Source organism: Oculina patagonica, chromosome 12 (assembly GCF_052425735.1).
Source record: "Oculina patagonica isolate OP01 chromosome 12, crgOcupat, whole genome shotgun sequence".
Lineage (NCBI taxonomy): Eukaryota > Metazoa > Cnidaria > Anthozoa > Scleractinia > Oculinidae > Oculina > Oculina patagonica.
Genome location: NC_135769.1, coordinates 31,209,219 through 31,236,758, shown reverse-complemented (window position 1 = coordinate 31,236,758; position 27,540 = coordinate 31,209,219). Strand labels below are relative to the sequence as shown.

Below are 27,540 nucleotides of genomic sequence, written 5' to 3'. Positions count from 1 at the left end.
CCAGTCGTTTGGCTAACGTTTTGGAAGCAATTTTAGTGTCAACATTGATAAGTGAAATGGGACGCCAGTTTTTTATCAACCTTTTATCCTTGTCTTTCTTTTCCAACAAAGTAATTACAGCTTGCTTTTGAGAATTAGAAAGCTCCCTATGTTCATGTGCATAATTATAACAATCGATCAGATGTTTGCCCAGAAGCGACCAAAACACTAAATAAAATTCTACCGTGAGACCGTCATTCCCTGGGGTTTTGTTCTTTTGAAAAGTTAAAACATTCCCCTACCGTTAATTTTGCTTCACATCTGTTCCTTTGTTCTACCGTTAATTTGGGGATATGTACTTTACTCAGAAGCGAATCTGTCAAGGCGTTGCTGTTTTCATCGGACTTATTTTGGTAAAGATCAGAATAGAAGGAACGAAGTTCTTTCATAATCACTTGAGGGTCTGAAGTTAAGGAGTCATCATCTTTAAATAATTTCCGAATAGAACTTTTCTTACCTCTGGAATTTTCCAAATTTAAGAAATATTTTTTTCACCTTGTTCATACCAGGTGGCACGAGATCGTATTATTGCCCCCTGGGTGATGTAGTCATTTTGTAGCTCATACTCTGTTTTTATGACTTCAAACATGTTCATATTTTCTGATGAGGGATCTTGATCACACATTTTTTGGCACTCGTTAACCCTATTCAGACCGGGGGGGGGGAGGGGGGGGCTTTTGAGGCCCGCGCTGACTTTGAACTTTTATAACTTTTTTAAGATTTAACCAAACGCTGTCAAACTTTCTGAGTTTTCCTAAAATTTATCTGGCAACGATTTCGTACGATTGGATGATGTGTCAGGAACTTGACATCACCATGGCAACGGTATTTTGACAGGCATGTTTCCCAAATTTGTAATTTTGCGTGTTTCTGTTATTAAAAATCAACTTAAATGGAATTATTTTTACATTTTTACGGGTTTAAAGCACATTTTTATTCATTTTGAGTACTTTGCAGTGATTTTGGGTGGTTTTCTGGCATTTTGGAAAAATTTTGAAATCCAAGATGGCGGATCCAAGATGGCGGCTGTTTTGACATCATGATGTAATTGTCACGTGATGTGACGTCACCATCCCACGTGACGTATACCAAAAGAAAGAGTTTCGGACGTACAATATATCCTATAAGTTTCATGGTGATTGCTTAAATATTCTGGAAGTTACATAGGGGGGCTTCCGAAGCCCCCCCGGTCTGAGAAGGTCCAAAAAAGCCCGGTCTGAATAGGGTTAAGTCTTGACTCTAAAGTTGCCAATTTTGACCTTCGCTCTTTGGCCTTTGTCTTACTATAACAAATACTTTCTTGGCGGATTTTGTACTTCATCAGATCCCAAAAAAGCCTTGGGTCTTTGACTTCTTTAAATTCATCGTTCCATAATGGGTATTTTTTATTAATCAAAGACACATATTCCTTATCATCCAATAAACTAGAATTGAGCTTCCAATGAGAAGGACCACGAGGTCCATTCTCAGTTCCATTCAGAGATAGCACAATTGCGGAATGGTCGGATTTAAGTGATGTAATGATATCAACGTTATCAATATCCTCCTGCATACCACTGCTTACAAGCCAGTAGTCCAACCTCCTCTGAATTACAGGAGTCTTCTGACGCCAAGTAAAACGTTTTTTCTTTGGGTTTCTAATCCTCCATATATCAACTAATTCATTGATAATGCATATGCTTTCTATGTTCTTAACTGATTCTTTTCGTTTTGGAGTTCCGCCATTACCATCCAAATCGGGGTCGAAAATTGCATTAAAATCCCCACCAATGACAATATTACAATCTTCCTCTAAACATAAATTGTCCAGTTCTTCTGCGATTTCTTCAAAAAAGGTTAATTGTTCGTTTGTTTTGTTTGGGGCATACAAGTTGACAAAAACAAAGGGATAATCCTGAACCTTTGCTTCTATAAAGATAAAACGCCCATCTTTGTCAATTTTTGTAGATTTTAGTTCGAACTCCAAGTTATTTTTAATTAAAATGAGGACACCCTTACTATGAACCGTACCATGGGAGAAAAACATTTTCCCTATCCATTGAGATTTCCAAACGTTTTCCACCTCAGGGGTACTATATGATTCTTGCAAAAAACAAATATCCGCGTTATTTTTCATTAACCACCCAAACAATGCTTTCCGCTTCTCAAAAGACCGAATCCCCCGAGCATTTAAAGACAATAACTTAAAGTTAATATTTTTAGGCGCCATATTTAAAAGATAATTCATTCAAAAACCACCCATTTAAACAAGTATGTTCATTAGCTGTATAATTAGCTTTTGGTGAGAAAAATCTTGAATTTGCATTTGACCTCATGTTAAACCGATAATGTTTTATGCAGTTAATTACATCACAAGAAGAAACAACAACATGCAAAACAAAACACTGAAAACTGAAAAACATAATTAACAGCAGCAAGAAAATACTGCTTTGCTGCTGTGGATCGAATCGGGAAAAGTAACTGAAAACACCGAACGGACTAACTCAAGAAAGAAAACAAACTATCCGTAACGAGTTACGTGTCAACTCTCCAAAGGCACGCTATTTACGTCTTTATGGCTTAAATTAAGTGATAAGATAGATGTTACCTTCTCTGTAGCGATGAAATCTCTAAATTCGTATAGTCAAAAAGTTCCACTAAGCACTATTTCAACTTTCAACTTTCAATTCATTCCATTAATTTTAATGACTATCGAAAAACGTCCGCGAGTAAAGTTCACAAAGGCTAACAAATTTTAAATATTAAAGTCAATTCATAATGGTACCAAATCTCCATCAATATAAAGCTTATCAGGCTCTGCACGGCTGAAATATGCAAGCTTACCGGATTTTCTCGCCTCTAACAACTTCTTTGACTGCTCCCCGCGCCTTTTAACGATCTCCTTCGGCAAATCCGCTGAGATGCGAAACTGGGAATCCTTCGAAAGACTCGTCTTGGCCTTGGTTCTCCAATATACCAGCAAGCCTTAAAGGGGTTTATTTATTTTATAACCCTCCGATTAATTTTTACAACGCGCTTTATCACCGGTTAATAGGAAAAACCTACAGTGATAATCACGGCGTAACTGCGATTGAAATTAATGCAAGCTAGATAGGTTATTTTTCAACACTGTGATCTAATAAAAAAAAATTAGACCTGAAAAGGTGACTTTTTTTCTCTGTTTTCCACTGCTTTATAAAATCGGGCGACGGATATCAAATCGGACGGGGTATATTGTCTGATACCCATCGTCCGATTTTGTACCACGTGAAGTGTTTTGTCCAATGAGCGCGCGCGAAAATTAATCGGTGGGTTATAAATTATCATACCATCCAGGAGGTAGTAGGAATACTCCTATAGTCACTTCAAACTATGGAAAGCGAGAGATTACAACGGGTTACCTTACCTTACGTTAATCTTTTAGACTTGTATATTCTCACCCTTGCAGTGGAAATTATTGCTTTAGTTTAGTACCAAGTTTTGCCAAGTGTCAGTAAAATCGTTGGAGCAAAAGTGCGGAAATATTAACGACATCTTAATCCAGTCTTAAATTTTTTTGATGTTCTTTTGTGGCCCAAAGTTTGTCATAGATTAGTACGCTCAGAATAACCACCGCGCCCCGCCGGTCAATAAATTGAAGGTACATGAAATTATTAACAGTAATTAAGCAAAATTATTAACAGTAATAGTTAACAGACAAAGCCCCAGTTGTTTTTGGAATTTTTTACAGTGAGATTTTCAGGAGGAAGATCCGGACTCAGTCTAGTTACATATGTGCTTCACAGCGAAAGTTCTTTCTATTTTTAGTTTCTTCTTCTACCTCCGCCAAAAGCCTGGCAATGGATTCAGCGGAGATAAAAGCCCTTGGAGAGAATATGACCAGCTTTCACCAGGCCTTGGTAAGGACATGTATTGTAAAAACGCTAACTGTAAGTTAGATGTAGCTATAGATAACCAATGGTTCTGTTATAATAACCTCATATCCTACAAGCACAAATGGCATAATTGCTTAATTAAATCTTAACCTCGCTAATTGGCCAGAAAAACTGTTTTTCTGGCCAATCAGAAAGAGGGAGTTCAAACGCTTCTGGAACTGGTTCGGTAAGACAAAGTGCCCAGAGCTGTTACGCTCTATGTTGTAAACTGTCACCCGAAAATCCCGTCGCCCGATGATCTACCCGTCGCCCCGACTAACTGCCCCTGGGTCTCCGAGGATGAATTAAATACTGCTAGCTCTCTTTAGTACAACTTGATTGATTTTCTTTTATAATCTCCGTAAACCAGTTGGATGAAAATGTATAAAAAACTAGGCTGTCCACAAGCTGCTCGACATTTTTTGATAAGTTGTTCAAAAGTTGCAAAACGTTTCTTAAAAGTTGCTCGAAAAATCCACGAAGTTGCTTCTTCTTGTTTTTGTTGCTCTTTTCCTTCATTTGGTCTTTAGGTAAACTGAATATGCTGAACCGCAAAAGTAAGAATTTTTATCGTTTTCTGATGCAGTTTTACTGCAACAAAAGTTCCTAAAACACTTAGTTTGTCCTTAATTACCGCCGGTATTATGGTGCATCCATGGTGCATCCATTTTTAATAGTCTTCCGACGAACATTAAGACTGTGCAGCCAAAGGACCGTTTCCAACTATCTCTGCTTTTTATTCTTAGGTTATTTTTAGAACATTTTTAATTCGTAATTTAACTTATTTTTATGAGAACACTGGTACTTCTTTTTAACTTTTTTTCAGCATTTTAGCAGTATCTTTTTAAAGAAGTTTTTATAGATAAATATATATATTTTATACATACTCTCTTTTATTTCTAATTTATTTTATTTTACACAGGGCCCCCGTTGACACCAGTCCTGCGACTAAAGGGGTCACCCTGTTAAAATATCGATTATTATTATTATTATTATTATTATTATTATTATTATTATTATTATTATTATTATTATTATATATCATTTTCAGTGATTTACAAGATTTTCTCTCGCTGAGAAATATCGTAACTTAAACTACAAATATTACGATATCTTTCACATGTGATGCTGACATTGAAGTGCATATTTTAGATGACGACCATTGATTCTGCTTTCACCGAGTTGACGTCCCACTTGACAAAAACGAGCAAAGACCTCGCGGAACTTGACAATACTCTAGGAAAGGTAAAAAAGCCTTCATAATCGCCAGCTATATATTCAAATATATTCATATTTACTTTACTTTTTAAATTGTAATTTATCATATTGAACTACTCTGACCAACTTACTGACCCACACGACTGATTGACCGATGGACCGACCGACCGAGTGGAGGTCGAGCGCCTTATCAACCAACCAAACGACTGACCGACCGACCGACCGACCGACCGACCGACCGACCGACCGACCGACTGGCTGACTGTGACCGACTGAGCGACTGACCGACTGACTGACTGACTGAGTGATAAACTGCACAATAAAATCATTTATGCCTCCACCATGAAAAGTGGTTCTATTTCGTTTGCATGTATGTCCAAGGTTAACAGGTGCCTTCACTTTATTTCAGATGGGGAAACTTGATTCTGCTTTCAATGAGTTGACGTCTCACTTGGCGGAAACGAACGAGAACCTCGCGGAACTTAACGATACTCTGAAAAAGGTAAAGAGATTCTACGAGCGCTGTATCTTTGAAATACAGTATTTACTTTGCATTTTAAGTGATGATTTATTATAGAGCTACGTTTTTCGACCCACCGAGAGTAATTTAGTCATCCGTCTAGATAACTACTATTCCCAATAGGCTTTTTTCACGATTTTTGCCAGGAGTGTTCTCACATTACAGTGCAAATTAGGCACATGTCTTCTGAGTTAAAATCAGTCTAATTTCAGTTCGTTTATTATATTTCTGATAAAGATTTTTGCTATGCATGCTTTCAGTTTTGAAATGGAAAATATTCGAAGTTTAAGGTAATGCTTTTATAACATAAGATTTAAGCAAGTCTAAAAGCGGAGCTCCCAGTTATTTTTTTTTTTATACAGGACTTTACAATAATGTTAGTACGTTAGTAAGTAAGTAAAATTTTATTTCAGCAGAGTGGCCAATTCAGCTTCATGTTTTTACTCTGTTAAAAAGAAACTCACGAAAAAAATAGGCTCATGGGAATAAAAAAAATCAACTCATGGTAAAAAAAATTCACTCATGGGTAACCTCGTCCCTCGCCCTGAAAAGCATGAAAACATATTAAAACATTTAATTGGCAATTCACTAACGTTTGTTTCCTTACATTTTGCTAATTGGGTCTTGTCCCTTATTTCGCGCAGTAGACTGCGAGTAGTCTCTTTCTTTTTCTAGCGTGCGACGCGAAAACACGAATACCAGCTAGAGGGGTGGAGGGGGGGGGGAAGACCTTCCTTTGTTACAGGACTCAAAAGTGCGGCATAGTTAGGCTTAGCGTTACCGGGCAACCGAGTGTGCGCAGTAGCTATGGAATGGTTGATAAAGGTATAGTGAAAAACTTGACAAAGTTCTTTGTTTAGTTCGCATGTTTTGGTCTTGACTGTGCACAAAACACAATAGCTGTTTACTTCTGTCAAAGCAATTAACCAAAAAACGTCTCTGTTACGAAATTTATGCATAGTGTTTGAAACAAAAGATTGTGTACGATCGTAAAAATTCCAACATATTTGCATCTTGCTCCTTTGAAGTTTGCCGGTCTTCAAAACAACTTTCCTCAATTAACTATAATAAAGAAAATGGAAAACAGTGATACGGTTACAAGTTTGTCAAAAGTGAGGTTTGAGAATTATACTAATTAAAAGAATTCCAATGATTTTGAGTTGATTTACCACTTTTTGGTTGTTGAGTGTCAACCGTGAAAAATTTTTCGCTTGATATTCCACGACGCCAATATATTCTCAGTGATGTGAAACATCAGGTGAGAAATCCTGCTGTAAATGCAAAAACATCTCAGCGGCGTAAACATCAAACGCAAAAACCGCCACTATTCGCATTCTACACGCATGCATGCATTGATATTAAAATCCTTCCGACAAAAACAAAATTTGGGGTGTCGTCTTTTTTTAGCCCTTTGTATACCAAGGGGGGTGATATTTATTTACACTGAAATGAGTATACTTTACAAGAATGATTGTCAGGCTCAATACTTCAACAAAAACCCTAAAAACCATATATATTTAGAAAGTGCATTAAAAATACTTTCACGTCAATTATAAAAATTATGACACATGTCAAAATTGTGACGTCATGACAGGCATAATTTGCATAATTATGCACATTTTTAAAGGAACTTTGAAATCCCTAGCTCAAAATAAAAAAATGCAACTTTTGCCTTCTTATTTCAAATCCTTATCAACTTTAAACAATGTTTTAAAGGATAACACATATTACTAAGGGCAAAACACCTCCCTTGGAAGGATTTTAGTCAGACTAATAATTGCCTAACTAGCATCTGATCACAACTGCCATACCTCCTGTCTAAAAACAGAGCTCAAATAAATCCAAACACGATTTCAGGTTTCTTGTGTTGACATTTATTCCAGGTCCTTCACTGAAGTCAATATCTACTCTTCGTTCGACCTTTCTTGACCATTCTACTTCAACAAATTCCACTTCATTCTGAGTAGAGTGTTCTTTCTCCTCGAACTCTTCACTCGAATCCTCGGAGCTCGATTCCGATGCACCAGGATAAAACTTGTGATCAGAGATGCTCGATGTTCGAGTGGGAAGTCTTCTTCGTCGATAAATTGAATTTTAACATTGTTTTGAGCGTCAAAATCTAGTGTAGTGCCATCGTGATGAGCCGCCATTTTTAAATCACCTCGTTCAAACGTTTGAATGACAAAAACCTTCGACATTTGTGAAAAAACCAGCTCGATCGAAGAAATCCTCGAGAAAACTGAAAAACTACTTTGAGTAGTCTACACTAAAATGTAGCATTAGTTCCCAGCCCCTTTAATCCCTCCTCTAGGTCGCCCGAATGGAGCCTGTATTTATGTGGCCATATATGGCCACTTGGTACGCAAAGGGTTAGCAACGGCTTGATTGACACAGATTTACACCGTTTCCAGGCACCGCCATGACTTCAAAGAAAAGTGCCGACTTTCTCCCCCCCCCCCCCCCCCCTGACGAATACAAGCGAGTCGCGCGAAGCATTTCAGGAACAACAACCGACTGCTCGCAGTTTATTCATGCACCAGCGAACCTGGTCGATTCCGAGCTTTGGTTCTTTTCAACACAATCATTTTGTATTTTTGATGATGACAATAAATGAAAGAAAATCACTTAAGAATAAAGATCAGAATACTTACAACGAGACTGATGCATAGAATATATGTTTCGGAAGAAAGTTCTGTCTCTCTTGCCTTTCCTCGTGTTTCGTTCAACTCACACAGTGAACAGCGCGCAATAATTGTTGCCTTGGGTTTCTCTCCCCCCCTCCCCCCCCCCCTCCGTCAGAGTCTGTACGGGCGGACGGGTGGGCGTACTCTGACGTCAAAAACATTTTGTTATTCAGCATCAGCATTATATAAACTATATGTTCAATAATTGCTTTCGTCTCTCCTCAGTTTCCTGCTTGTCAAGGCCCCCTCGAGAACGGGCCCTGCAAGAACGGGGGAATCTCTCATCCAGCTGACGTGGAGGGCAATTTCACATGTGTGTGTGCGCCAGGTTTTTATGGAAATTATTGTGAGAAAGGTAAGTACAGTAAAGAGTCGTCTATAATCTCGTTTCTCCAGGATCAACAGTTTACTTATCTTGTCTCCGGGACGTATCAGCAAGAAGAACACACTTATCTGTTGTTATTATTCAACAGATTCCCACGATGGATGTCGTTATATGGTTAGAAAGTCACTGTTATCCGTCATATGTACATAACATTACGTTGCCAATTTGTTGAACAATAACACAAATATCCTGCTCAATCTTGCGGAATATCGTCTGATTTAAGACATTTTGGTCAATTCAGGCGATTTTCCTGTCGATTTGGCAGGATAACTAGTAAATAAAATAAGCCCTTCAGGCGGCTGTTATATTGGAGAATAATGCCCAAGGCTGAAAGAATGTTCGAAAAATGAACAGTTGGCCGAAAAGCGAAGCTTTGAAGGTAACTGTGGAAGGGGTTTATTTATTCTATAACCTTCCGATTAATTTCCCCAACGCGCTTTATTGCCAGTAAATGGAAAAAAACCTACAGTGATAATCACGGCGTAACTACGGTTGCAAAAAATACAAGTTTTTCGGCTTACGAAACATTTTTAACACTGTGATTTGATTAAAAAGTTAGACCTGAAATGGTGACTTTGTTCGTTTGTTTTATACTTGTCTTTTTGTACCACGTGATGTGTTTTGTCCAATGAGCGCGCGCGAAAATTAATCGGTGGGTTATAATGTCTGATACCCGTCGTCCGATGTTGAACAACGTGATGTGTTTTGTCCAATTAACGAGTGCGCGCAAAAATTAATCGGCGGGTTATAATAAAAATATATAAAATATATTCAGTCCTAAATTTTTCTGTCTAACCTAATTCCATTTTGTAACTCTTTCAGCTGCGAAGTCATGCCAGGAGCTCTATGATGCATACAAGTAAGTCATTACCTGCCAATACTTATGTTTGGATCTTATCCGCGGGATCTTATCTTATCAGTCAAAACTATAAACAATACACTAACATACCGATTTTCGTCATTGATTCACGAGATATTCACAAGGCATTTCGATTTTTCTGATGGTTTTTAAGCTGATTCCTCAGTATTGCATTGCGCATCCTTACTGTGCAGGGTAGGTTGGTAAAGTCTGCTTCGAGCCTAGTGGCCCATACAGGCCGGAGCTTATCCCGGTTTCCGTAGCATTAAGCGACTAGGAGTATTGCTACTCCCCCCTGGATGGGATGCTAGTCCATCGCAGGGTTACCCCCCAGCAGTAAATTCGCCGGTACCCATTTATACACCTGGGTGGAGAGAGGCACTGTGAGAGTAAAGTGTCTTGCCCAAGAACACAACGCAGCGCCCCGGCCAGGCCTCGAACCCGGGCCGTTCGACTCGGAGGCGAGCGCGCTAACCATTAGGCCACCGCGCCTCCCACACTGCGCAGGACGCTTATCAACAAAATGGCGGCTTTTTCCATACGGCTTTCCTTCTTGTTTTCTCGTAAACAAGCATGGTGACCTACATTTTCTATTGCATAATTTTTGGTGTAAAAATTATCCCCTTTATACTACACATATTTATAAAATAACTCAAATACTACGCTCGCTCTGATTGGTCAAATTGGTCAAAAAACCTATGTACTATTGTACCAGTAAACTCTCGCTTCCGTCCCGACATGGCCGCACTACGCTTGATTACGCATAAGGACGAAGAATTAACGTTAGTTTAATGCCTTCTTTTAGTCTATTGGATTGTTAAAACGGAGGATATGATTCTCGTTGTGAAAATTTACTGAAGGTGGATCACAAAAATAAATGTCCCCGCCCACTACAGTTTAGCCTAGTTGGAGCGAAGGAACTATAGAATAGAAAACAAAATGCAGAGACAAACATATGAGAAGGAACACAATAAACAGGTCGAATTTCACCGGTCTGGAAAAATATTTAAAACATGAATATCGTTCCATTCAACATTTGCTCGGAAACGTTATTTAAAAGGAATTAAAGCTGCATCAAACTGGTCGCGATGAAAGCTTACTTGAATTATTTTGATGGCAGAAACTTACCGGCTGAGTCCTCGTACGTGCTTGAATTATAATTTTAGTTTTATGTGATTTTAGTGATTTCTGCCAAGTCTGTTATTCGGCGAATACGAATTTCAATACCTTCATTAGTCTGTGAAGTTTGTAAACTTGCAAAGTTTTCGTGCAGTCTTTTACTTTCGCGATGAATGACTCCGGCCACAATTGCAATTTGCTAGATTTCCACGTCAAAGAACTTTTAAATAAAAAGTTGAATACATTTTGTACCCTGACAGACAGCACTTTTCTTAACCTTTCTTATGACTTTTATAGCTTTAAGAGAACTTTTAAACGTTTTTTCGCGTCGATCCGTGAGTTTTGTGTGTGGAGCTGAACCTGTGTTTTATTCTTTCAGCCGCTGTGATTGGTTTACCGCGTCATCCGATGAATTTGTTGAGAATAAGACATTTGATCACGAAAAATAAAACAGATTCCTATTTTTTGACGAACGTTTTCTATGGTAATTTCATAAAGGCAATAAACCGCACTTTCTATGACTTAAGTGGCGTAATAAAACCACTTGGGATATTGGGAGAACACTCGAAAAGCTTGTAAATCACTCGCCTGACGGCTCGTAATTTACAAGCTTTTCTTGTGTTCTCCCAACATCCCTCGTGGCTTTATTACGCCATTAAAGCCCTTGAAAGCGCGGTCTATTGCTTAAATATATCCATATAGTAATATAGTATTACCTAGTAGAACACTCAAGCTAATTATTAAATATCCCACAGTTTCACCACAAGTCGGTTGGTTACGCTCCACTTTGGCCTGGCACCAACTTCCGTTTTCTGTCACATGGGAGATTTTGGATGTGGAGATGGGGCATGGACAACAGTCATGAAGATTGATGGCAGCAAGGTACCCCACATCGTGTGCTATGATCTTGATTTTACTTATATGCTGATACAAATGCTGCAATCTGATTGGCTGAGCTATCGTACACTATCAGCCATTAGCATTGCCCAGCGGCCGTCTATTGGCATAACGCACGATCTGATTGGCTACACAGGTGACTTCAATTTAACAATTAGACGGCAAGCTCGAGGTTTCTATCGGCTGATAGTTGGCGAGTGGCGAAGCCCTGAGTCAACTATCAAAAGCCGATAGAAACCGAGAGCGAGCTTCAGTGGTCCGGAATTCCCATCCGGACTCCGCGTACGGACCACTCAGTCCACTCACGGCGCGAAATTTATTTTGCAGCATCGGTCTAACGAACACAGGAAAGTTTTGCTCTCCAAAAATCGAAATAGCTGTTCACGTCCCACCGTTGTAAATTTGAAATGACAAAATAGCAGTGGAATTAAAGGCCTCGAATTTCTCCAAAAGGCGAGTATTTATTTCTTTTTCAACATAATTGAGCTGTAGTTTACCGTTCGTAGTTTGCCGTTGTTGTGCATTTCGCAATGATTTTCACGCCAGTGCGGTAAACTTCACCGGTTTTAAGACTCCCTCTTTGAGTTAGATTGTCTTGTTTATCCGTCACTTTTCGCTAAAAACAGAGCACTATTTGCCATCATTCAAAGAAATGAGATTCTTTGATTTAAAACGAAAAATTATCACAATATTGTGCCGTATGTAGAAACTACGCATTTCATTCAGTTTGGAATATCAGAATAAAATTCTGCTGTGAATCATTGCAGAGATTTTTTTTATTTGTTCAATACAAGCTTTTCAGTCAAAGAGCATTTTCAGTCAGAGAAATAGGATTAACACAGTGCGAGCAAAGTTTCTTTTAAGACTTTTCAAAACATTTATCGGGAATTGTTCGGGAAGCCGGCGAAATCGATTTAATTGTGTTAACTTTTTGTAGCATATTTGTACTGTATTTATGATTTTTATCTGCTTTTCTTGATTCTCTGCAGTGGAAATTAAATATGCTGATCCTTTCTTGAGTACGGTTTTATTTTAAGCGAAGCTATTTTATTCGGAATTAAATAGCACACAGAATTTTTCACTCTTACTCGTGGATCGAGTCGGACTCAACATATTGAAATCAAATTCGCGCGTATACAAACAAAGATTTTGAGACACAGTTTTTCTTGGCTTCTTTTCCAATTAAATTAAAGTGGGAAAAAAATAAAAACATTTTTGCCGGCCTAGGTTGGTCCGTATTGGGAAAACTGTACCCTGGGTCTTGAGCATGGCCCTCGGCCTGCAGCCTCGGGCCGTACTGAAGACCTAGGGGACAGTTTTTCCCAATACGTTTTTCCCAATACGTACTTATCTGCTTTTCTTGATTCTCTGCAGTGGGAATTAAATATGCTGATCCTTTCTTGAGTACGGTTTTATTTTATGTTAGATGTATTTTACTGTAAAACCATTTAAGTTAAATGGAGACTTAAGATTAACAAAAAATTAATAGGACAAAAGTCATTCAAATAACATATTTATCGAAAAGACTAAAAGAAGGACATTCAAAAGCATGAAAGTTTATAGCATTTCATTTCATATGCATTACATTTCGCTAAAGCATGAAAGTTTAAAAGCATTTCATTTCATATGTAGAGAAAAAAATAATAAAAAAAACATTTGAAGGAAAACGAGTTAGAATTCAACTAAAACAATTGAGCAGTACAAAGGAAGGCTTCTTTTAGTTGTAAGCTTTTTGTTTATTTCTGACGCGTTTCGTCTCTAACTGAGACTTCTCCAGGGAATGATTACAACTAACAAAGGACAGCATATATTAGCACATTCGCGTGCCTAAGTTTTAACTTCCCTTGTAAAATTCATTAATTATTCATGGGGGTGCAAACCAATCCCAGCACACTATTCAGATCACATTTACACAACTGTAAACCCCAATACAAATCAAACAGTAGAATTAACTTTTGATACAAACTCCTGCTCAGCTAATTAGTATTCATTAACTTTTGATACAGATGTCTACTGATTCGCATAACAATACTTCGCATTCAATTTATTGTTTTCATTTCACAAGTAGAATAAAATATTCGCGTCCGATCTGTATGGCCGTTTACAATGTAAACGCCCATACAGATCTCCCGCTCATATTTTATCTACTACTTGTAAAATTAATTAACTATTCATAAGGGCGCAAACCAATCCCTGCACAGTATTCAGATCACATGTACACAACTGTAAACCCCAATACAAATAAAACAATAGAATTAACTTTTGATACAAACTCCTGCTCAGCTTATTAGTATTCATTAACTTTTGATACAGATCTCTACCGAATCGCATAAAAATACTTTGCATTCAATTTATTGTTTTCATTTGTAAACGCCCATACAGATCTCCCGCTCATATTTTATCTACTACATGGGAGTGAATAATAACTGAAATATGATGGAAATGGACGTCAGTTACAAAAAAAAAACGCCTCTTCGAAGTTTTGGACTGCATTTAGAAGTATTGGTATTTTTGGAAGGAGAAAAAGCGGAGAACACGGAGAAAACCCCTCCGAGCAAAGATGAGAACCAACAACGAACTATAACCACATATGAAGTCGGGCCAGAAATCGAACCGGGCCATATTGGTGGGAATCGAGTGCTCTCACCACTGTGCCATCCCTGCTATGTGTTATGGATAGTTTACAAGTTATCTATCATTAATTTCTTTCTCATAACTTCACAGCCCACCTTTCATTATTACTCGGACTACTGGAGTAATAAAACTGAATACAACCTTCCTGGAGGGAAGACTGGGTTTGATTCTCAAGAGACCAAGTTACCGACCTACTGGAACACATCCTTCTCCAAGATATGTCTCGGTATGAAGATCGGTCAAAAACTCAATTTCATTACCATTAACACAACTGAGACCAGCTCTCTGTATTCACTGATCGCTGACGGCAACTACAGCTCCACCTCACTGGGTCGTGACACGTGGAAAGCGCTGATTGGTTCTGAGGCCTCCTTGCAGCGCAAATGTAACAAAGAAGGATTTAATGCTGCCTGTTCTAGTGACTCCAATTCTAAAGCAAGAATTGGTTTCCTTGGTAACGAAAATGGTGACTGTCATTCTTGTGATTCTAGGATCGGGTTTGGCACGGGTGGATCTCCTGATGACTCAAACACTTGTGGAAACGAGGCTAAATGGTACCCAGATAATGGAGACAAACATATCAAAGCAATGGGGTACATCCTAGTACAGTAAGGGGGAATTTTTTTAAGAACCACAGGCAGCCCAATCTCACGATATGAAATATTTATGAAACGTACGCGAACGTGACTCTTGCCTTTGAGCAATAATGTGTTACAAAGATGCGATTTATAAGGGTATGTATGCGAACTCAACGACTTTGTTTCAAAATGAATAAAATTAAATGTTCTACAAATAAAATGGACTTACCTTGTTGCTTTGTTGTATTCTTTGTTGTTTGCCCGCGTCTCAGGCCGTTTTGAAGCGTTTTCCGCGAGTTAGTGCTTGCTGGTGATGTCAAAACGGCCTGAGACCCGGGCAAACAACAAACGATACAACAAGGCAACAAGGCAAGTCGCATCTTTGTAACACAACACCGCTTAAAGGCAAGAGTCGCGTCCGCGTACGTTTCATAAGAAGTTTTACCTTAAAAAGTGTGCTTCAAAGTAAAGAACTGTTTTTGTTGATGTTGTAAAGCTTGTTAATTATAATTACGAGATAAATCAGAATAAACTGCCAGTTGGAACCAAGTTATGTCTCCACTTTGGCGTCCGTACACGTTTTCAGTGACGAGTTAATTTCTGTTCCCGCAAGGCAAGTGTTATTCTCCAGAGCTCATTGCCGTGTGTTTTCAGCGTTCCTCGCTACAGTTCAAAAGATTCAATGTACACCCGAAAAAATTATAACAACCTATCATAACAGTTTGGAGTTATTGCTTGCGTTTGCTCTAACCATTTGTTGCTAGCAGCCATTCTGTTGTCTGTGCAGAGACTTTGAATTGCGACATCTGTATCGTAAGTTCAGAACGGATTTTCCAAGCAATGTGTGAGAGGTGCGGTGGCCTAATTGGTCAATTGAGCGGTCCGGGCTCAAGCTCTGCGGCCGTGGTCACTGCGCTCTGTTTGGCTCTGTTATTAAAATGGGCAGGACACTTTACTATCACACTGGACATTGAGTCTCTCTCCACCCAGGTGTATAAACGGTGTCAAACAGATTGAACAAGCCACTCCTTGTGGTTAAAAAATAGTTGTTTTCACTAGGTGGCCTTTTTGCGTATGTTTTACGCGCAAAAAGCACTGAACGAGGTGCAATTATATGACCTTATATGTACATTATAACCCTGCCACTTGGGTGAGTATTTACGTCTATTTCTCCAAAGTATTAATTAAAAATGCTCAATTTATTTTTACAATAATACATTTGTGTGTAATTGTTGCATTAATCATCTGTTTTCCTTGCACTGATTAAATATCGCCGATGATAGAATAACTTTTAGAGCAACGCTGAAAGACCAAACATTTTTTTTTAATTCAAGAAAGGTGTAAACATGGTTAACTGATAAGACATAGTCTAACAGGTCGAAATGCTTTTCATTTCAGGATACATAAGGAAAAAAGGTAGTTTTTGACATAAATAAAGACAGGAGCCATCAACCGATTTTCGTCAGCTAATTAACGATTGCAAAATGTCTACTTTTATTTCTGCAAAACCACGTGCACCTTCTCTCAAGTTGGCGCTGCTAAAAGTTATTTTCTTATCATCTTGATTCTATCTTGTTTACTTTCAGTTTCCGATCTTTTTCTCAATTCAAGTGTTATGATCACGTAGATCGTAATGGACATTAGGAAAACGAGAAATCCAAGGCTATTCTTATGCCGAATAATAAAATGACGACAGAATGTTAGGACCGAAAGGACATCTACTAAACGCAGACTGGAAAGGGCACAACATAAGGGCTTTGTGATTTTTGTTACCGACACATATAGTAAAGAGTATTTTGAGTATTTTTAATACTATATGGATATATTTAAGCAATAGACCACACTTTCTAGGGCTTTCCTGGCGTAATAAAGTCACACGGGATGTTGGGAGAACACTCGAAAAAGCTTGTAAATTGCGAGCTGTCAGGCGAGTGATTTACAAGCTTTTCGAGTGTTCTCCCAACATTCCAAGTGGCTTTATTACGCCAGTAAAGCCCTGGAAAGTGTGGTTTATTGCTTTTATGAAATAACTATAGGAAACGTCCTTCAAAGAAATAAGAATCTATTTTATTTTTTGTGATCAAATGTCTTATTCTCAACAAGTTCATCGAATGACGCGGTAAACCAATCACAGCGGCCGAAAGAATAAATCACAGGTTCGGCTCCACACACAAAATCTACAAATCGACGCGACAAAAACGTTTTAAAAAGTTCTTTTAAAGCTATGAAAGTCATAAGAAGGGAAAGGAAAAAGACAAACTGTCACGGTATAAAATGTATTCAACGATTTAAAAGTTCTTTGACGTGGAAATATTAAGCAATTATTGGATGAGGTTGAGCATGATATCGTGAATTATCAAAACCGAGGTCTGTGTTATCTGCCGAAGCCGAAGGCTGAGGCAGATAACACAGACACGAGGTTTTGATAATTCAAGATATCATGCGAAAACCGAATTCAATAATTGTTTTATTATACGTTTTTAAACAATGTGCCAACACTTTTTCTAGCGCCGGCGTAAAACTTCGTCAGAACAGTGGCCAAAGCGGTTTTATCTTGTGGTTTCTCCAGGTTCTTCTCCCTCAAATAATCATTCAGAATGTTTACACATGTTTTTGTTGTTCTCTTGGTGTTTTTAGAATCTTTGTTCTCGATCAAAACTTTCAATTCCTCTTCGGAAATGGAGGCGAATCGCTCAGCCATATTTTCAAAAGTTTGACAGCACTACACGGACAAGGGGCTTGGAAACTAGGCGGACTTTGAACTCGACATGATAACCCAATATCTGCAGCAGATATTGGGTTATCATGTCAAGTTCACATGCTACTGTATATTGACTGAAAGCTCTCGACCAATCACATGTTTCAAAGTAATTCTAATTAACAATTAGACTACGAGCCCGAGTTTTCTATGAGCAAATAGTCAACGAGGCGCAGCCGAGTTGACTATCGCTCATAGAAAACGAGGACGAGTAGTCTAATTGTTTTAGTAGAAACTCTAAAGGATTGCAGTTCAAAACCTACAATATTGTGCACTTTGAAGACAAAAATCAAGAAAATTTACCGCTTAAAGAGCTACTCGCGCGCGCGACTGTTTTCTATCGGCGAATAGAAATCAGTGGGAGAACCAATCAGATTCGCGGATTTCCAATAGAACACAGCTGAGTTTCTACTAATGTATAATAAAGCAAATTGTGGTCGGAGTCATTCACCGCGAAAGTAAAAGCAAGTAAAAGACTGCACGAAAACTTTGCAAGTTTACAAACTTCACAGACTGACGAAGGTATTGAGAATAAAGGTAAGTTCCACAAACACTTCTTTAGAAATTTGTTCTGAATTTATTTATTCCGTATTCCTTTGTTTTCGCCGAATAACGAATTTGAGATAAAGCACTGAAAGCACGTAAAACTGAAGATATAAATTATGCGCGTACACGAACTCAGTGTGAGGTTCTGCCATCAAAAAAATTCTAGTTCATCGCGACAAATTCGATCAGCTGTTTTATTTCCTTTTCAATAACATTTCCGAGTTAATGTTGAATGTAACCATATCCATATTTTTCCAGTCCAGTGAAAGCGGACCTGTTTTTCTGTTACTTCTCACTCAGTCAGTGTTTGTCTCTGCGTTTTTCTTTTCTCTATGTGACTTTTTTTTTTCGCACTTGTGAGTACCATGGCTTGGTCACCCAACGCAAGACTGTACGCGGGCTTGCTTCCGGGAGCCTGTTCGCAGGCTATACAGTTTTGGAAATCCGTTTTGCAATAGAAATGCCTTCGACTCACGTAACAGCGAGATCGACCTACGAATGTCTCCCAGTGGCACGACTATCGACGTTATCCTGAACAAACTGTGACATTTGTTGGCACTGATCGTCATTGACGCCGACATCTTCACTTTTCAAATGATGATCCACTGGCCTTTGCGGCGGTGCCTGTTCGACACTCGAAGAGCGTCTGCAGCAGAACATGCGCGATAAAAACACGACGTAGCTTCGGCGATACTGTTTGTTCATAACTCCATAAACAACTGGGTTTAAGCAGCTATGTAGCCTTGTTAGTATTTCAGAAGCGAACCAGAGCTTGTCCGAGGAAATACTCCTAAAATCTAACAGCATCCAAGCGACTTGAGTGGGCAGTAAAAGAACCAAAAACAATAAAACGATAACCGCCACAGTCTTTAGTATAGTGATGCTTTCTCTCGTGTTTTCTTCCGTTGGAGCTTCTGTTTCGCTGGCTAAACCATTGTTATTCGCCATGACGGGTCGCCTTTTCAAGAAAAGCCATATTCGTATGTAGCAAATTGCTGTAATAAGTAGCGGTATTATATACTGAATTGTCATCATCGAGGCAGTGTACGCTTGGCGGTGACCAAACGTGGGCCAAACTTCTTTGCATCCGTTTTCTGTCATCTTATTGACCACTATAAGAGGAATAACCAGAATAAAGGCTGCCAGCCATATTAGGGACACCCATATTATTGCACCTCTTCGTTTTAGCTTTGGACTCCACGGATGAGTAACAATGTGGCAGCGATGCATCGCCATGGATGTGATGGTAAAAAGCCCTGCATTGTAGCCTGTTGTAACAATGGTTAAATTAACTTTGCAGTTAAATGGTTCAGAAGTTATGTCAAACCTACGAAGCATGGAAACAGGCGAGTCAAAGCACAACAAAACTAAATCTGCAACGGCCAGACTTGTAACAAATATTCCATGGATTGTTTTTCTGGCGTTTTTCTCGTGGACTATGATCAGCACAAATATGTTTCCGACAAGCCCTATGATGAATACTATGATTATAATAAAAACCTCGATCCACCATGTTGAGGTTTTCTCCATTGTTGTGTTCTATGCTGTTAGATGTTATCATAAGATCCTTTAAAGTAGTCGGCAGCTTAATTGTTCACTGAGTTGCTGTCACTGTTCAGTTTATTTCCTCGCCCTTGCAAAACCAGCGAACTTCATCAATGTGAGGTTGCATAGCCAACAAGGTTTTCTTTTTAGCAGAGTGGTTTTGATGATAAAATTCGAGGTGTGGTTGTAAGATATACTCACTATCAAATTCAGGTACTTGAATAACAAAAAGTATTCACTTATCTTAATGTCCATTTATCTCTGAAAGTGCATCAACGTTTTGAACAGTTTTTCAGTGAAATCAGTACGCCATCAATTTTTCGCGTTTGTAAGATGGTTTCCTTTATGCATGTGGATCATCAACAGCAGGCGGTCCATTTTCTAATGGACGTGATTCCGCGTCTTCTGGACCGAGCATTGAGTCCTGATAGAGACGTCTCAGTTAAATAGCATAATGTTTTTAATTCATGCAGAATCGCATGTAAACGGATTCTCGTTGGGCCGTTTATAATATTTTGAAAAACAAACAAAGATATCGCCTAATCTTTTCTTTTGACAAGAAATGTCAAATTGATTTGGTTTTATGCAATATTCTTGACCGGACACGTCTAACAAAGAATACTCCGCGAATGAAAACACACATGCTTTCCAGAGAAACCCTTACGTACTCTGACAAGGAGGTAACCAAAGAATATCCATTATATTCTTGACCGTCTGTAAATTTTGGCACATAGATAATTTTGTAGACCAAACGACTTAATGAAGGAGGGAAACAATTAACAGTGAAGTTCTGCAATGTAAAACCTAATAATAAATATCCAACTTATATAAAAAAAAGTCTATTTTTTTACTTCGGTCGAACTTTTTAAATTTTTGAATCATTTAAGCCTGAAAAGGTCTTAAATGTTTAATTTTTGAAAAGAAGGTAATTTCATCTGTATAAAATCGCTCCGACACGCATTCTAATTATACATGCACTTATAATTACGCGCCACTGTCGACAGGTGATGGCAATTTTCAAGTTGCATGATAACCGTGATCCATCCTGTACATATCTATTATTCATTTTCATAACAAATGGGAAAAATAATTAAAGTTCTTAGCGAAATTTTAGCCTTGATGTTCTTTTAAAGGGTTCCAAAAAAAAAAAAAGTGATATTTGTCTAGTTGTTCTTTATGTTGGCCAGTGTAAATGTGTTATTAGCGAAGTGCCTTAAACGTACACTTTACTTTATAAAATGGGTTCCTTTGTTATCAAGTGCAAAAGTACTTAAAAATGGACTAATAACCAGCCATCATAGACCTTGGGAACTGGGCTGAAATGGTGTTCACAATATAATTTGAAATTTATCGCTAACGAAAAGTGCGAACGATTTCAGGTGATAGCCTAACATTAGTACTTTAGTAGGAATGAAATTAGACGAATATTAGACACTTTCACCCTTTATTTGTTTATCGGCGTAATTTAATTTCCGCAAGTAGGAGCCAGCCACAAGTAATAAAGTTATAAAAAAATAAAAAGAAATAATAAAAAAGTAACAAAGTTATATATCTGTCGTCTTCTTGCCTTGCATCGGTAAGCGTTTACTCTTAGTCCCAGGGGAGGTACTCCTCGGAACTGACGGGCTGGTAGTGTGGCACCTGGTTTTCAAAACCCGATTCTGTCTGTAATCTCCCAGGATGTGCTTGTTGATGGTGACGGGACTATCGAGGTACGTAAACTTCAAGGCCAGCCGTGAACTTTGCCAGTACCTGTTCAACACAAGTAACACTCAAGTAATGGTGCACATAATTACTATGGATCGACTGCCATCTCCTTTGTCCTAGTTGAGACGAATGTGGTGGCTTTAGTGTTCCTGAAGCGGTTTGAACTTTTGTGGCAGTGTGTGTTATTTTCCTGCTCAACAACACCACATCGCCAGCGATGTCAGGGTCCGACTGCTGTTACAGCAGGGTGAACGGAATCCCGGTCTTGTGGTTGCCAAAGGCTAACTGATTGAGCTACCCAATCTAGATCCACAAGAAAAAGTAGGGGACAAAGCAGGTACCCTTGTCGGACCCCGTCTTCAAGTTGAAAGGCCCTGGTCCCCCAAGGAATATCCCCTAAACAGAACTCCCGAGAGCCATCTTGACAATTTTCTTTGTATGTTTGAAGAGTATCAAGATCTTCTAGATCACCTCCCGAACAACAGAATGAAATGTATTCTCAAAGTCTACTTACTCTAGGCAGGCCAGGAATTCCACTTTGGAATCTGCTGCAATATGATAGCCAGGGTTGCTATTTGGTCGCGAAAAGGATCGCTCAGAAATCCTTTTTGTTTGTCCCAAGTCTGATAACGAGAGCGTTCTACATCTTCTACAGGATAATCTTACAAAGCACCTGGATGGCGATTGCCAAAAGCTTTCAGCGTTCTTCAGGGTCTCAAATTCCATTATGTTTTTGGAAAGCTTTTCCAGGAGGCGCAGGCTTTAGTTCTCGGTTATTTCCTCGACTGTTCTGATCTTGTTCAAGAACGAATTGGAAGATCTTAGACATGGCCAATGCTCCCTCTTTCTACAATTCTGTATAGGATAGTATAGTATCGTACCCAACTGCCTTCCCGTTCGTCAAGGTCTTTAAAGCTCTCTTGGCTCCTATGTTTTGTAGGGCTAGCGACTCATGTAAACTTGAACGACTACAGGAAAGGTGCTTGAGGGCCGTTTGCAAGGGAAAACACGCAAGTTACTCGCATCTACTGGAGAGAGCTAACTGTTACCAACCCTAGCGAACAGGTGTTTGCAGGACAACATTATTCTCATGTATAAAACGAAACACATGTCCTTACAGCATCAGAAAGATTTTTCCATACCAAGACACAACACCGTTACTTATGGGAGGCACTCACTGCGTCATATAGAACCAAAATTTTGGGGAAAATTGTCAACGGCTGAAAGATCAGCAAAGACACTTGAAGCTTTACAAGCCGCATTCGCAAAAAAGACCTTACAACCCTAGTCGACCTTAGCCTGTGTTGCAGACAGTATGGTACGTCTGCGACGCGTGTTACCCGGGTTTTCTATAATAGCCTCTGATTGGCTCTTGCATATATGGCTATTCTTTCGTGCGCCGTGATTGGTCGAGCGGATCTCGTTCAATCCCCTCGCCTGCGTGTAGACGTTTCCTGTTTCCTTCCTGCGCTGGAAGGAAACAGGAGACGTCTGTACGCCGGCTACAATCCCCGAGTTATGCCGAAAAGTGAAGTTTGCTGATCAAAAGATAGTTTTGTAAAGATGTATCACGGCATCTTAGCCAGAATCCTGTTTTGAGTGGTAGAATTTAGCTAAGTTTTTCGAGACTCGAAAGTCGGTGTTTTATAGCTGTTTGTACAACCCAATTTTCATCCAAAATGTGCCATGCGATGATTATTTTCTTTTGCTAGACACACGTTTGGAAATACATTTGAAATCGATTCCACAATGTTCCTGAAAGGAAACTACCAAGTGGTAAATTGTAGCTTTCTTGAATATGATTGGTCATTTGCTTCACATGTGGCAGTTACGTACATTCACCTGTTTCATCTGGGCTATTGAAGTGTCTGAATCGAACTTATTTTACATTATAGGTTGGATATTAAGTAACATATTGAGAGAGCAAAAGTTGACAAGGGGGTACTGTGTAGCATTTTGTTATGGTTAAACAGCAGTCAGATTATTCGAGAACGGATAATTGCGTAAGAGCGACAATCAAAATTAAATCAGTCAGAATTTCGGGAAAGGAAATAAAACGTTGGATATTAAATCCCTTGCTAGACATTGGAGTGTCCAGCATCGATGTAGAATTTTACTCGTCATTTACATTTTCGCCCAACGGGTTCGTTAAATGCCAATTTTCCGTGACGAGTATTCATTATTCTTGGGTAAAAACTGAAATATTTTCAATATTCAACCTTTACAATTTAAGGCAAATGTTCAGTAATCTCAGTTCCTTATTCAGTTTAACCGAAATGGACCATAACATGTCGTCCCACCCCACTCCGCGTTTCAGTTATTATTTTTGATTATTCCGTAGTGTTTGGTGGTTGCACCAGTTCGACACTTGCGGAGCGTCTGCAGCAGAACATGCGCGATAAAAACACGACGTAGCTTCGGCGATACTGCTTGTTCATAACTCCATAAACAACTGGGTTTAAGCAGCTATGTAGCCTTGTTAGTATTTCAGAAGCAAACCAGAGCTCGTTCGAGGAAATATTTCTGAAATCTAACAGCATCCAAGCGACTTGAGTGGGCATTAAAAGGATCAAAAATAATAAAACGATAACTGCAACAGTCTTCAGTATTGTGATGCTCTCTCTTGTGTTTTCCTCGCCATGTACTTCATGTGCTTCTCTTTCGCTGGCTAAACCGCTGTTATTCGGTAAAACAGGTCGCTTTTTCAAAAAGAACCATATTCTAATGTAGCAAATCGCTGTAACGAGTAGCGGTATTATGTATTGAATTGTCATGAGCGAGGCAGTGTACGCTTGGCGGTGTCCAAACGTGGGCCAAACTTCTTTGCAACCGTTCCCGGTTGGTTTATTTACCACGATTAGTGGAATAACCAGAATTAAAGCTGCCAGCCATATTAGGGACACCCATATTATTGCACCTCTACGTTTTAGCTTTGGTCTCCACGGATGAGTCACAATGTGGCAGCGATGCATCGCCATAGATGTGATGGTAAAAAGCCCTGCATTGTACCCTGTTGTGACAACAGTGAGATGGACTCTGCAGTTAAATGTTTCAGAGGTTATGCCAAACCTGCCAAGAATGGAAACAGGCGAGTCAAAGCAAAGCAAAACTAAATCTGCAATAGCCAGACTCGTGACAAATATTCCATGGATCGTTCGTCTGGCGTTTTTGTCGTGAAGTATGATCAGAACAAATATGTTACCGACAAGCCCTATGACGAAAATTGTGACTTCTACGACGAGCTCGATCCACCATCTTGGGTTTTCTTTCATTGCCTCGCTGTGTTTCCCAGCGGTCCGTGTAATTGTTGTATGATGTAGTTTAAGTGTGTCTTGTTTTGTCTTCGTATCATTCAATCAATTCGAAACAATTTCCAACGAATAAGTCGTGTTGAAGAAACGGCAGAGGTAAACGATGTCCCGAGTTACGAAGCGACAAATAGTGTTTTTAGCGGCCATGAAACCTTCAGTTGTTGACTATCTGAGCCATGCATAAAGACTTCGTAGACGCCACGTTGTTCCAGGAAAGACTCTCCACTGAGACAAAGAAAAAAATAAATAGCAGTGGTGATACGTACATTTATACAATTATTCTCTTTTTCGACGTTTAATATAGATTAATTGATATGTCGTATCTTTGTTTGGCATCACGTTTATGCTCACTTAAATGCAAATAAGTCAAGCCTTTTGCTTTATTGCCTCACAGTTTCGTTTTGAGCTTTTCCCGACCAATTTATCATTGAAATTATCATTTCTCTTTACTGCGGTCTTGACTCTTCCGACGAACTAAGAGCTAGACATATTCTCCTTGATTACTTTTCTCTCACCTTTGAGTTGCAAAAGGCGTTCGAATTCTGTTGTCAGGATCTCATAAGCGGGCTTAAAACAATTTGTGTTCTTCAGCTTAGAATTAGTTTTTTAAACGATGTTTTCGTTCTAAGAATCACGAAGTAGACCAAGCCGTCAGGCAAGGATAAATGTTGCTTTTTCATGTGTCAGGGCGCCCTGTCGAGACATATCTAACAGCCTTACAAGACAGACGACTCTAATACAAATATTTAAATATCATGAGTATGGAAGGGCATATATCCTGTTTAAAGCAGTAAAACCCTTTTTGGCAATAAACCACAAACCTTTATTAAAAGAATTGCCAATTGAACAAGACATTTCGACACCATTCGAATTGTTTGATGCATATTTGTGAAGGCTTTTAGCGTGATTAGTTTACATATAGCTTTTCAATTTGGTTAATTTAGCTTCTAGCAAAAACAAATTTTTCCGGAAAATGTCAACTATTCTCGATCATCAATGACCAGTTTGAGTCGAATTTTAGTTGAAAACTCATCAGTTATGTCTCGAATATTGAAGGTATCGTTTTCACCTAGTTGTCTTCATCGAATACGAAAACCGAAATTTAAAAATTTTTATTCTATATATATCTATGCATCAGCCGGACAGGCCTTTTATGAAATTATTATATTACATTGAAATATTTCTTAAATAATCACAAGAAAAACTGAGTCGGTTGCCAAAGATAATACTTATTACAATAAAATGTCTCACAATCTGTTCTCTTACATCACTTTTTTAGATTCACTTCATCGTTCTTGTAAGATAAATGGAAGTTTGGTACTGTATTTCATAAAGGCAGAGCAGTTGCTAATCGTGTTATCGTTTGGTGGTTCTTCCTGCGCGTAAAGACATTGTGTGCATATATTTTACAATTAAATTTGAATAAAGAGTGTTTTCCACATAAAAGAATTGCCGTTGGCGCATTTTCACCTCTATGAGGCCGCTTACGAATAATTTACGTTAAAGGTGTTTAATCTGTGTCAACATTTGTATGTATTATTTAATACAACTAATTCGCAATATCCACACAATCCAAGCGACGTCAGGATAAATTTCACCTGTCATTCAATTCCTCACACGAAACATAAATGAAATGTCGCACCTTAATGTAAATGGACTGAAAACTGAACTCCAAGTTGCCTTTTTTTTTCTCTCCATAAATTGCAGTCTTATAACACCTCCCCCCAATCTGTATTACACGCGACTGTTGAGCCATTTCCATTATGGTGAATTTTCCCGCGGAAAGTTCCACGAGTGTTTTGAACCCTTGGTTCGATACAGTCTTACATACAACTATTTCAGTTACAGTTGTTGAATTGAAACGTCAATAGTATACGCAAGTAGTCCGAAAGGTAGAATGGGTACAATATAAGATCTGATGCACAAACACGACAAACAATACGAGGAACATGATTTTAAACGATTCCTTTTCAGTACTTTAAACAGGTTTCCTTCAGCCATACTAAATTTTAGCAGTATTTTTCAAACTTACAAAAGTAAAACAAATATCATTAGATTCAAAACAAATACTTCAAATCACATTTTTCAGTATTCTTTTCCACCACTATGCAGTATTCCAACCAATAAAGGCTATCATTCGGAGTCTAGCCGCGAACCGGCGCCAAACGTGTCTAGTATCCTACCAAGTTTCTTTAAATAACCGTATTTTGTTACTTCTCCTTTCCGATGCGAGTCAAGTTCATCATAAGACGTTCTGACCCGCGGAGATGTGTTCCGTGAACTCGAGAAACTCAACGACGGGCTATCTGATGTCTATAAACGATCCTATAAACGCACAGAAACAATGACTAGATGAAAGGCAAGTCGTAAATTTGCTATATCAAATAACTTTAAGGTGAGATCCTTTATCGAATAACCATTTTAACGTATTTTTTTACGATTAATTTGGTTATAGCAAATACCCACGTTTGAAGGCTGGTTTTCCATTTCATACAATATAGTGGTTATATTATGTATTTCGTGTGGTATTGGTTACATTACAAGTTAATAACCATTTTTGCCCAAAAATTGATTATATGAAATAACCACTTTTCGGTTAATGGCATGGAAGTGGTGGTGTCAAAATACAAAATTTTATTTGGGGACGAGGTTGATATAAAATATCCATTTTTGGAGATTGGTTTTTCCAAAAATAAAAAACTCATACTATATAATAGTTATATTAAATATCTATTTATTTCGTGAGAAATTGCAATTGGTTACATTACAAGTAAATAGCCATTTTTGCCCCAAAGTTGATTATATCAAATAACCACTTTTCGGTGAATGGCGAGAAACTGGTTATAT

The 27,540-nt window shown here is 38.6% G+C and overlaps 3 protein-coding genes across 4 annotated transcripts in view; 1 reads left to right on the top strand and 2 right to left on the bottom strand.

The window, feature by feature from the left end:
- LOC144631400 (uncharacterized) overlaps positions 1-15,256 on the top strand; it is a 63,472-nt gene extending 48,216 nt beyond the window's left edge. For both annotated transcript variants that reach the window (XM_078489827.1, XM_078489826.1), the window contains exons 3-9: positions 3,826-3,917; positions 5,085-5,177; positions 5,560-5,652; positions 8,580-8,709; positions 9,562-9,598; positions 11,473-11,599; positions 14,339-15,256. In XM_078489827.1, the coding sequence (XP_078345953.1) occupies positions 3,826-3,917; positions 5,085-5,177; positions 5,560-5,652; positions 8,580-8,709; positions 9,562-9,598; positions 11,473-11,599; positions 14,339-14,860 (1,094 nt within the window). In that variant the 3' untranslated portion in view covers positions 14,861-15,256. The remainder of the gene's footprint in view (positions 1-3,825; positions 3,918-5,084; positions 5,178-5,559; positions 5,653-8,579; positions 8,710-9,561; positions 9,599-11,472; positions 11,600-14,338) is intronic.
- A 2,759-nt stretch (positions 15,257-18,015) lies between these two features.
- Positions 18,016-20,230, bottom strand: LOC144632941 (neuropeptide FF receptor 1-like). Its single transcript, XM_078491698.1, has one exon. The coding sequence runs from the start codon at positions 19,658-19,660 to the stop codon at positions 18,623-18,625; it is 1,038 nt and encodes a 345-aa protein (XP_078347824.1). The 5' UTR covers positions 19,661-20,230; the 3' UTR covers positions 18,016-18,622.
- A 2,557-nt stretch (positions 20,231-22,787) lies between these two features.
- Positions 22,788-25,758, bottom strand: LOC144632069 (neuropeptide FF receptor 1-like). Its single transcript, XM_078490673.1, has 2 exons — positions 25,209-25,758; positions 22,788-24,918 (listed from the first exon to the last, which is right to left on the bottom strand). Exon 2 carries the CDS (start codon positions 24,652-24,654, stop codon positions 23,713-23,715), a length of 942 nt encoding a protein of 313 aa, XP_078346799.1. The 5' UTR covers positions 24,655-24,918; positions 25,209-25,758; the 3' UTR covers positions 22,788-23,712.
- Positions 25,759-27,540: the final 1,782 nt, after the last annotated feature.